The sequence below is a fragment of the Carcharhinus amblyrhynchos genome, chromosome 15 (genome assembly GCF_965287045.1).
Source record: "Carcharhinus amblyrhynchos chromosome 15, sCarAmb.v2.hapA, whole genome shotgun sequence".
NCBI classification, from domain to species: domain Eukaryota; kingdom Metazoa; phylum Chordata; class Chondrichthyes; order Carcharhiniformes; family Carcharhinidae; genus Carcharhinus; species Carcharhinus amblyrhynchos.
This window is the reverse complement of record NC_137338.1, coordinates 39000255-39012597: the sequence shown is the minus strand read 5'-3', so window position 1 is coordinate 39012597 and position 12343 is coordinate 39000255. Positions and strand designations below refer to the sequence as shown.

Here is a 12343-nt window from a genome sequence, read left to right as displayed (position 1 = left end):
AGTAAATGAAAAGAACTGTATATAGCTTACCGAGCTGCCTTTAGTGGCTCCATAGCATATGACAAGTTTACGGTAATTGTAGACACGTATCTCGGAGAAATGATTAAGGTGGGATGGTATTTCTAGAAGGTGAAATGTTAGAAGATTATTTCTTGTTCTGCTATTGCTGTTATTGTATAATTTAAAAATCATGATTATTACCTGGCAAGGAACGTGCAAAATCTAGAACACAATCATAGAGCTTGGCTATGCTATTCAAGTCATTCAGGAATGCCTCGACCACCTTTCGACCTCCAACAGGCTCTGATAATAAACTTTCATATGTCAGATAGACATGACGTGTTGAACCTGGGGACAAAACAAAATAATTACAGACAAAAGTGATTGAAATTCATTTTACCAAGAACTACCAAGTACTTGTGTGTTATGAGAAGTATGTTATTTTCCATACTGCAGTTTCTTGACAATAATTTTAGATCTAAAATGATTACTGCAAAACATACGTGGCAAACCTTTTAATATTTTGACTGGTACTCCTTTTTGCAGAACAGGATTTCATTCCACATCAAACATGCAAAGATGAGATCCATAAAATGTCATTAATAACACATTTAGAAGTTTAGCTTTGGTGTGGTTTTGGCTTTGTACCAATGCTACATTTGTGAAGTGTAAATCAGGTGTCAAGATCCTAGTTCTTGAAACCATAGAATCTCTTCTTCGCTTTGGTGTCAGGTTGAACATAAGTCTGAACTTACACTGCATTTAAGCTATAATAGTACAAAGAGGTACAAAGATGTTGCATATTTGTAAGATAGATAGTAAATGAAAAGAACTGTATGTAGCTTACCTACTTTGTAGTGATGTTTCAGGTTTACTTTGAGTGTCCAAGTTACTTTCTAATCTAAAACTAGGTTCTACTTTCTTAAATAGGCTTTTAAAAAACTGAGTGATTGTCAAGTCCAGTGGGGGAAAAAAAAGTATACACTCTATCCCAAATTACTTATTTGAAGAATTAATATTTTTTGGCTTTTAACAAATATCATGCAGCACTTGCAAACAAAACTTATTTCTTAATATATTTTACTAATGGAATAACACATTATACTTTGGCATATAACATTTTATAAACTTTCTCGGACATGCAACGTCAATTTGGTTTGGTGTCATTTGGTTACATGGCACTCAGTGTCCCAGATCAGTATTTTGTTTTTTGAACTTCAGAAAGCTGGAGAAAAGAAATGCAACAATAGCAGTAACTTTTCCACTCATTTGGTTCAACCTAAATACTATACGTGTCTTGTACCCCATTTTGGTGGCTCAAATAGTTCTTTGCAAAGCTGTGATTTTTTTTTGTGTCCAAGACATATAAGCAAACCACTTTAGTTTCCAAGTCATGACACAACGTCATCTGAAACACTCAATGACATATCCATCACTTTAAAGAAAAACGACTCAAAATTGAAGAGTTTTGTAAGTGATGTTGACATGTCAACATGGATGTTTATCTACCTTGCTCTTTGGCAGAAGTACTATTCAGGGGGCAATTAGCAAATACCAATTCTGCCACCCAGGTCCGATTATTCCTTCCCTGTAATCGGAAAGTGCAATCCAGCAAAGATCGATCTAAGGCCTTCTGAGTCTCCTCACTGACACTTGAACATAGAGGAATCCTGTGGAGAAACAAAAATCCACTTAGTCAAAAGTGAAGACCTTTAATTGCTTAGAGATAGTGGGTCAAAAAAAGTAAAGGGGTAAGATCTTTAGCCCAATGAAATACAATCAATCATTATTTTATGCTGTGCCATAAGTCAAAGACGGTACTCCCATCTTAAGGTCCAAGAGTTCAAATTCTAGCATCAACATTTCAATTTAACCACTTCCAAGCTAATATGTTATGATAAAATGGATAGTAAAGCAGCATTTTAAGATCGATCATACATGGTACTAATGGCACAGGAAAAGATTATTCAATCCAATCCCACTGTTTATGCTACACATGAGCCTCCTCACACCAACTTTTATTTAATTCCATTAATATATCCTCCTATTCCTTTCTGTCTCATGTACTTATCTAGCTTTTTCTAAGAAAACTAGGAAATGAGTTTCACATGAAACAAATGCTGATTCTGGAATTTGATGAAATAAAATTTCTACCAAGTATTTCTCAAGCTGCAATTTAGTTTAACATCCAGGATCCGACTTGGACATCGCAAGATAGTCAAGACGCCCAAGTTAACTGCCTGGCAATGAGAGTTAACTGTAAAACAACTGAAAGTGATTGCTTGAATAAACAGCACGAAGCTGACTTAGCAGTTGTAATTTGGATGTGAATCATAAGTCTCTCGAAAAGACAGTGTTTGCTAATGCACGGAGTGGGAAAGCACAGTGATATGGGAAGAGTGCTTTGTGAACCAAATGGTAAATCAGGTGCAGAGAGGGGAGGAAATGCTGTTCATTACTCTTCCGTTTTACTCCACTACCTGGAGTGCGCTCTTTTTCCTGTAATTTAAGAGACTTCCCTAAATTAGCAACTAGTTAGCTTAATTTAAAGTAATCTAATAAATCATTAGGGTGAGACAGCCATGGTAGGGCAGCTGGTATGACATGACTGCAACATGTGGGAGTTTGAAGTACACTACTGTCCTGGAAAATCATATCAGCGATCACTCTCTGAGTCAAAGTTGCTGAAGTTGCAGAATTGTTAAGCTGGAGTCCGAATTGCAGACATGAGAATGGAGGAAAATTACTTGGATCCTTTGTTCTGGGAGAGACTTATTCTACTAAGGTTCAGTAGAACTTTAGAACTGGTAAATTGTTAGATACTGGGTGGTATAATTGAGTCTGATTGGTATGGAGATCTTACATGTGGTAATGAAGGAGGTTCAGACCTTGACTTCAGAGCAATATATCTGAGATGTTCACTGCCTGTGTAGATGAAAACAAAGACTGCAAGGTAGATAAGCAAACTGACCATGGCACTGAATGCCATTCAAACTGTGTTTGTAAAAAGGAACAATATTGATGGGGGCAGAGTGGGGGGGCGGGGTGGTGTAAAATGTGGTGGGGGTTGGGTCTGGGTGAAAGGAGATTTAGAAATTCATGAAGATGGAGAAAACAAACAGTGTAGCTACAAACAGTGGAGCAGGAAAGGAACAAAAAGTTAACGATAATAGTTCATTCACAAATGAAGTCCATGCAAAGAATACGAGCAAAAAATAAAATTAGAGGTTCTTTATTTGAATCTGCAAAGCATTCACAGTAAGATAGATCAACTAGTGGAATGAATTGTGATAAATTGTTTAGGTTTAATCATCGTTACAGAGATGTGATAACAAGGTCAAAAAGGTTGGGAAATAAATATTCCAGGGTACACAACATTTCAAAAAAAAAGGCTCAATGGAAAGGAGGGAAAATAGTCCTGATAGTAAAGAATGACATCAGGATAGCAGTAAGAAAGCAGAATCAGTATGGGTGGAGATTAGAAATAATAAAAAGTTTAAAAAATACTGATGGGAGTAGCTTCTAGTTTCCTAACAATAGTTATATCATTGACCAGAGAATTATGAAACAAATAACTAGACCTTGTAACGGAAGCAATATAATAATTATGCAGAGTTTAATCTTCTTAAGGACTGGAACAATTTGGCAAAGGCAGTCCGGAAAATAACTTTGTAGAATTGTGACAGTTTCCCAGAACAATGCATTATGGAGCCAACCAGGGAAAAACTATTTTTGATCTAGTATTGTGCAAGGAAGTGTGCTTAAATAATAAACTTATTGCAAAAGGTCTGTTGAGAAAAGTGATAATAAAATAGAATTCCATATGAAGTTTCAAAACGATATACTTTAGTCCTAACCTAGAATCTTAAAGCCAATTATATTGGGATGAGGAGAGAACTGGCTACACTGGATTGGAGAACTAGAAGAGATGGTAGTAGGTAAACATTTAAGGGAATAATTCAAAGTATTCAATAATATTTTCCAGTACTAAACAAAAACTCAGCAAGGAAGATCCATCCATAGCCTAAAAAGTAAATACAGACAGTATACGATTAAAACAGCAAGTACCACCAGATGTTGATTAAAAAGAGGAAAAAACAGATCGAAAATATGAAAATAAATAGTGAGGGATTTTACAGATATATAGAAAGGAGAATAGCTGAAGTAAATGTGGTCTGTTGGAGGTAATCACTGTAAGAAGTCTGACAACACCAAGTTTAAGTCCAACCGATTTATTTGATAGTAAACTCAAGCTTTCGAGGTTAACCTCTGTCAGGTGAATGGAGAGTTCTGGCCTCAGGCAGAGCATATAAAGGACAGACAGATTACAGATCACAGACAGTTTATGCTCTGTCTGAGGCCAGAACTCTCCATTCACCTGACGAAGAGGTTAACCTCCAAAGCTTGTGAGTTTACTATCAAATAAATCGGTTGGACTTAAACCTGGTGTTGTCAGACTTCTTACTGTGTTTACCTCAGTCCAATGCCAGCATCTCCACATCGTGACTGGTAATAACTGTGACAGAGACAAAAGAAATTATCATGATGGCGAGGAAATGGCAAAGACACTGAACAAATATTTTATGTATCCACAGCAGAAGGCACAAATTACGTACCAGAAATTGAGGGTAACTAACAGGCTAATTGGAGTGAATAACTCAAGATATTTAATAACGGCAAAGAAAAGGTTTTGGTGAAACTAAAGAGACTGAAAGCCGACAAATCCTGAGGATCCGATGGCCTACATCCTTGGGCTCCAAAAGAGGCAAGCTGTAGAGATAGTGGATATGCTGGCTATGATTTTCTTTCCTTCCCTAGAACAGTCCCAGCAGATTGGAAGCAATGCAAACATAATGCCTCTATTCAAGAAAGGAGGAAGAGAAAAAAGAAGACTGGCCAGTTATCCTGGCATTAATTGTCAGGAAAAGACTTTAATTTTATATTGAAGTCGTCTTACCATACCTGGAAAATCATAGTTTTTAAAAATTCATTAATACGACGTAGGCATCATTAGCTACATGGCCAGAATTTGCTGCCAGTCCCTGATTGTTATTAAGACAGTGGTGGTGAGCTGCCTTAAAGAACCACTACAGTTCCCTGTGGTGTGAGTACACCCACAGTGCTTTTAAGGAGGGAGCTCCACCTGAAAAAGGCAAACTTCTGAATATTCACTACATCAGACAATGCCAACATGGTTTTACAAAAGGGAAATCACGACTGACAAATTTATTAGAGTTTCTTGAAGGGATAACTAGTAGGATGGATACTTGAGGGAACAGGAAACAGGAAGGGACTTGAAAAGGACCACAACTTCTTTGCCTGGTGAAACAATAATTCCTTGAAAATTAACATAGCAGCCATTTTTGTGTTTTATCTGTTTGAAGTTTGGCTGAGAATAGCCATTTTTGGTGCGGAAGCCCCTGGAAGAATTCAAGAGACAACATCAAAGTGTGTTTTTGGCCAAGAGAGGACAAAGAGGAAGAAATCAGGCAATTAAGGTCCAAACAATCTGCAACTGCCACCACACACAATATTAGTGCATCAATGTGGGCAACATTTCCCCTGATCAGAAGTCATGCCCCTGAGTTTCCAAGGTGCATGCAGAAATGTTAATTTTGATACGCCTAAGAAGTTCTACATTATCTGCTACATAGCAAATATCTATGTGCCAGGAAAGATTGGATGACTTGGAGAACAGGGTCATCTGGCTCACCAATTGAGTTAACAGATATGTTACAGCACATTGAAATATTTAACTCCAATTTTCCCTTTGACTTAGCGCATTGCTTCCGGTTGCAAAAAAAGAGAACTGAAAGTCACAGATTTGCATTAGACTCAACTATCTGAATTAAAGCTTGATGCCAATGCACAGAATTTAGAAAGTTGGTGCTGAATCAAACAACTGAGAAATTTGTGGTCATGTGTTCTCAAGGTTGAATCTCAATCCTTCTAATACAACTAAATTTGTGAATACATTGCTTGAAGTTCACACCATGTGTGATCCAGAGTGAACAAATGTTCATCCAATTTTCAGAGTTTCCCAGTTTGCATGAACATTTCTCTAACAATTGAAATCCAACTTGCTTAGTAAGTATTTGTTGGGCTATTTATTTTGCCAGATGTAAGAAATGCTCCCTATTCTGTTGAATAATCAAAGAAAGAGAGAACCCCTTGTGAAAAAAGATAAAAAGTCTCATTGTGTCACAAGTTGGAAGAAAATAATGTTACCTTAGTATGCGTATAGCATGACTGCAACCATCACCTTCCACTTGAACTCCTTGATGAGGAATCTCCATTGCTGAAAGCTTTAAAACACATCCACTGAACAACTGAATGTTTTTGAAATAATTGCACAAAAACGGCAAATCATTTTTCTAGGTCCTAAATAAACAAACTTAGGAACATTTCATTATACAGTAATAGATACAGAAATGAACTTGGACACAGTAAGACCTCAAGTAATGTGCTGTACGCAATATTAAGCTCCACACTATTGGAAGAATACAGACGATTTGGGTAGGGTACAGAACAGAATCACTAGGACGCTGCCAAGTATGAGGAGATGCAAATACCAGAGTGCACTTGAAATACTTGATCTTATTCCAATAAAACCCCTATAGTGTTGATGTAATGTTTGTTTAAAAGTTAATAAAATGAGACAACATAGATTGAAGCAGATTCCCCCTAGTTGTTGAGTAAAGAATGAGTGAGCATTGATACAAAACTAAATCCAAGAGGTTTAGAATATACTGCATGAGAAAGTTGTGAAGATGTGGAATTCAATTCTAGGTTTACTAGTTGAAGCAGGAATGCTGCCAACATTCAAGTTTAAATTTGACAGGTGGATGAAGGAAAAGAGTTGAAGGGACAAGGTAGAACAGAGTGGATAAATATGCTTCGAATTATTTGCTCACATGGAGCGTAAACACTGACATGGAGAGGTTGAATCAAAAAGGGCTGTTTTATGTTGCAACTTCTATAAATGTACCCAATAAATGCTAATACAGAATACAAATGAAAACCTCTGTTAATGGATACAGCAAATTTAACTTTTTAAATTTCCTCCTTTTCCCACCTACTGAAAGTACGTCAGCTGCTTGGGTAGAGCTCCATTGGCATCCTCCAATACTTCATGCCAGTAGCTACTTAAGTCTGCACGGAAAGTATTAGTGGAGTTTAATCCGGACAAGTGTGAGGTAATGCATTTTGGAAGGTCTAATACAGATAGGAACTGTACAGTAAATGGCAGAACCTTTAAAGAGTATTGATAGGCAAAAGAGATCTGGGTGTGCAGGTACACAGGTCACTGGAAGTGGCAATGCAGGTGGAGAAAGAGGTCAAGAAGGCATACAGCATGCTTGCCTTCATCTGCCGGGGTACTGAGTTTAAAAATTGGCAAGTCACGTTGACACTTTATAGAACCTTAATGAGGTCGCATTTGGAATATATAGTGTTCAATTCTGGTTACCACACTACCGGAAGGACATGGAGGCTTTGAAGAGGGTACAGAAAAGATTTACCAGGATGTTGCCTGATATGGAGGGCATTAGCTATGAGGAGAGGTTGGATAAACTTGGCTTGTTCTCAATGGAGCGACAGAGGTTGAGGGGAGACCTGATAGAAGTCTACAAGATTATGAGAGGCACGGACAGAGTGGATAGTCAGAAGCTTTTTCCCAGGGTGGAAGAGTCAATTACTAGGGGCACAGGTTTAAGGTGCAAGGGGCAAGTTATAAAAAGTTTTTTTTTACACAGAGAATGGTGGACGCCTGGAACTCATTGCCGGGGGAGCTAATGGAAAGGGATACGGTAGTGACTTTTAAGAGGCATCTTACAAGTACATGAATGAGATGGGAATAGAGGGATATGGTCCTCGGAAGCGTAGGGGGTTTTTAGTTAAGTCGGGCAGCATGGTCGGTGCGGGCTTGGAGGGCCAAAGGGCGTGTCCTGTGCTGTAATTTTCTTTGTTCTTTGTTAACAGGCCACTTGATTGGAGGGACATCGCAGGTAAAATCCAACCCATACTTCACCTGATATTCACACAAGTGCATTTTCCAGCAAAGTTAAGGCGGAAGGACACAACTCAGACTAAGAACTGCAGATGGCAGACTGCAGCACGCTTCTGTTACTCCCAGCTCAGATGATACAACTTGTGCTGAGTTGTATGAAGATTGAATGATCAAAGTCATTCAAAAAAGATCACATTAAAAATTTCTAAAGCTTCTTACCTCACAACGGAGTCCAATAAATGGCATGTTTGAGTCACACATAGCGACCAGGTGCGCTAGGACCTTATTGAAGGCACACATTTCTCCCGTCCTCTTGGGTTTCTTAGGTTCTATAGGTCCTTGATCAGCAGACAACTACAAATAACACACATTTGTCAATTATCAGAGGGTTTTAAAGAAAAGCTTAGCATGTCATGATGTCTTCTAAAGCCAAATTTTGCAAAGCACTGGCATATGGCCTGAAGCATCACAGCTCCTGAACATGTCAGAAAATCAACAATGAAATTCAGCATCCTGATATATTGCACTCTATTTCAGTGCTGTAATGGCAATCAGTTCAATTCTGAGTTCATCTGATTCTGATGTCCTATGCTGCATTTAAATTTGATAAGCACAGAAACAGATCACTTAACCCAGGTCTTTTTTTGACAAGTCAGTCTAGTTTCACTAGTCTCCCTACTGTCCACATCATTCAATATTTGTTCAGCAACTATCCAAGCACTTTTATAAAGAACATTGTAACTAGACTCTTTATGTGCAGTTTACATCATCTCAGCTTCTTTAAGGGATTATCTGAAATATATGACCCTGTCACCATGTTACAAGCTAGTGGAACAATCTATAATTATTTGCTTTATAATCCTCTTGATCTTGAAGAACAATTAAGTCACTCCTTAACCTTCTAAGCAATAATGAAAGTATTTCAACTTCTCAAAAGTCTCTTCATAGCTGTAACCTTGTTTAAACTTAGTAACTCCAGAGTGAATCTATGCTGTACCTTCTTCAATTGTTTTACTAGCTTTTTACAACAGTATCAAAAAATATACACAATATTCCATCTGCAGCCCAAGATATTGTACAGATTTAACGTTATCACTTTGTTTAATGATTTGGTGCATTGAGATATGACCTTTCTACTTGCACAATCTTTTTTTTAAACTATGATCTGCTCTACCTAAGAGCATAGGAAAAAGAGAGTGAGGAGAAACACACGTTTGTGATTAAGTGAAGGACAAGGAGATAACTAAAAAAAAGGGCAATGAGAAATAAATGATTTGAGTGGTCCGAAACCAAAAGTACTTTCCATCTCCCTTTCAAAACTCCCCCATAACTCTCTTCAAACCATAAACTCTTGGCCTCTCTAACATTGCATACCACCCACCTACAACTTCCTTCGTTTTTCAAAGGTCCCAATCATGTTTTCACCTCACAAATCCAAGCCCATCATTCCTATAATTCTGTTTTGATCTTCGAGTCACATTTTTCTTCCATCATAGCAACTGAACAGCCCTAACCAAAATCAGAACATTCTTCTTTTAGAGTGAGAATGCTGCATTATCCCTCCTCATCCTCTCTGCAGAGTTTGTCATAGTCAACAATATCATCTTCTCCTGTGCACTTCTTTTCCTTACCAGCTCAGTGGATTACCTTCACTTGGTTCCACACTTCCCAATCTGATCACAACCACAGATCCATTTTCAGCAATGGATTTCCTTCTCACCCCAACATCACCCAAAGGATATAAACTCAGCTCTCACCTACATGCTGCCCTTAGGCACCCATTTACAGACTGAATGGCAGCTTCCAGATGCATACTGGCAACACTGAATGTTTTCTCTCCGCCATCTGACATATGAAAGTTAGCAATAAGGGCTGGAGTTGGTCCTTTGAACCTGTACTATCATTAAGATCATGATTGGTTTTCTACCTTAACAAGGCCTTGAAACGCACTATTCCCATACCAATTAATTCTCTTCTTAATGAAAAATCTATTGAACTTCAATATACTCAACTACAATGCACCCATAGCTATCTCGGATAGAAAAATCCAAGATTCACCATCCTTTGATTTAAGAAATTTCCCCTCATCTCAGTCCTAAATGGCCAACCCCTTATACAGATTGTGACCCGGTATTCTAGATTCCCAGCGAGGAGAAAGATTGTCTCAGCAAGTCTACCCTGTCCAGTCTCTTAAGAACATTATATGTTTTGATTAGAATACTGCTCATCCTTCTAATATCAAGGGAATATAGGCCTAGCCCACAAAATCTCTCCATACAGGACAAGCTCCTCATCCCAGGAAACAATCCAGTGAACCTTCCTTGCACTCTTTCTAGGGCAACTATGTCTTTTCTTAGGTAAGGAGAGACACACTACTCCAGCTGTGGCTTCACAAATGTCCTGTAAAATAGTAGTAAGGCTTACATATGCACATACAAAATTGAAGCAGAAGTAGACCAGTCAGTCCCACAAGTCTGCTCTGCCATACCACTGAATTCCAGAGGTGAATGAGAGTGACAGCCCTTGACATCAAGGCCACATTTAACCAAGTATGGCATCATGGAGCCCTAACCAAACTGGAATCAATGGGTATCAGGGAGCAAACTCTCCACTGGTTGGAATCATACCTGGTACATAGGAAGATGTTTGTGGTTGTGGAGGGTCAGTCATCTCAGTTCCAGGACATTTCTGCAGGAGTCCCTCAGGGTAGTGCCCTAGTTCCAACAATCTTATTCATCAATGGCCTTCCCTCTGTCATAAGGTCAGAAGTGGAGATGTTCGCCAATGACTGCACAATGTTCAGTACCATTTGCAACTTCTCGGGTACTGAAGCAGTCCATGTTCAAATGCAACAAGATCTGGACAATATCCAGGCTTGGGCTAACAAGTGGCAAGTAACATTTGCACCACACATATGCCAGGCAATGACCATCACCAATAAGAGAAACATTAACCACCACTCCTTGACATTTAAAGGTGTAAACATTACTGAAACCCCCACTGTCAACATCCTTGCGGTTACCATTGACTAGAAACTCAACCGGACTCACCACAAACAGTGGCTACAAGAGCAGGTCAGAGGCTAGGAATACTGTGGCAAGTAACTCACCTCCTGACTCCCCTGACCTATCCACCAACTACAGGGCACAAGTCAGGAATGTGATGGAATAGTCCCCACTTGCCTGGATGGGTGTAGCTCCAACCAAACTCAAGCAGCTTGATACCATCCAGGACAAAGCAGCCTGCTTGATTGGCACCACATCTACAAACATTCAATCCTTCCACCATTGACACTCAATAGCAGCAGTATGTACTACCTACAAGATGCACTGCAGAACACCACGCAAGTTCCCCTCCAAGCCACTCACCATCCTGACTTGGAAATATATCGTTGTCCCTTCACAGTTGCTGAGTCAAAATCCTGGAATTCCCTTCCTAATGCTACAGAACATGGACTGCAGCAACTCAAGGAGGCAGCTCACCAATACATTCTCAAGGGCAATTTTTAGGGACGGACAGTAAATACTGACCAGCCAGCGATGCCGATGTCTCATGAATGAATAAAAAAATCCTTTCCACATCCACCTTGTTGAGATTGAAGTATATAAGATTGAACAAACTAGTCACTCCTCGCTCTTCTAAACTCCAGCGGAAACAAGTTTAGCCTGTCCAAATTATCCCCATAAGACAACACACTCACTCCAGGTATCAATTCAGCAAACTTCCTCTGAACAGCCTCCAAAATGCTTACATCCATCCTTAAATAAAGAGACCAAAGCTACACGCTTTATTTGAGCTGTAATCTCACCAATGCCCCACATAACTGAAAAAACATCCTTACTCTTACATTCAATTCCTCTCGTAATAAATCAGTCCATTAGCTTTTTAATTCCATTAAGACTTCTTTATTCATGCACTCCAATCCCTGTGTAACAAAGCTAATGTACCATTTTATTTCCAATTGCTTGTTGTATCTGCAGATTAACTTTGTGATTCATGTACAAGGATATGTAAGTCTTTCTAAATGCATCTGAAGTCTCTCGCCATGCAAAAAATATTTTGCTTTTTATTTTTCCTGCTAAAGTGGATAACCTTCACACTTTGTCACATCACATTCCATCTACTAAGTTCCTGTCTACTTTCACAACATGTCTATATCCCTCTACAGCCTTCCTGGGTCCTCCTTAACACATATTTACTCGTCTAATAATGTATTGTCACCAAACAGTATACAAGAGTCTCAGCCCTTTATCAAACACATTAGTATTACTGTTACCTAGATGTGAGAGAGTGGGAGAGAGAGAGAGCGCGAGAGAGAGAGAGAGCGCGAGAGAG

The 12343-nt window shown here is 38.9% G+C and overlaps 1 protein-coding gene across 1 annotated transcript in view; it reads right to left on the bottom strand.

The window, feature by feature from the left end:
* med14 (mediator complex subunit 14) overlaps positions 1 to 12343 on the bottom strand; it is an 81628-nt gene that overhangs the window by 41178 nt on the left and 28107 nt on the right. The window contains exons 15-19 of the mRNA XM_080203848.1: positions 8228 to 8362; positions 6229 to 6305; positions 1510 to 1670; positions 202 to 348; positions 31 to 122 (exon numbers count right to left, since the gene is read on the bottom strand). Coding sequence (XP_080059974.1) covers positions 31 to 122; positions 202 to 348; positions 1510 to 1670; positions 6229 to 6305; positions 8228 to 8362 — 612 coding nt within the window. The remainder of the gene's footprint in view (positions 1 to 30; positions 123 to 201; positions 349 to 1509; positions 1671 to 6228; positions 6306 to 8227; positions 8363 to 12343) is intronic.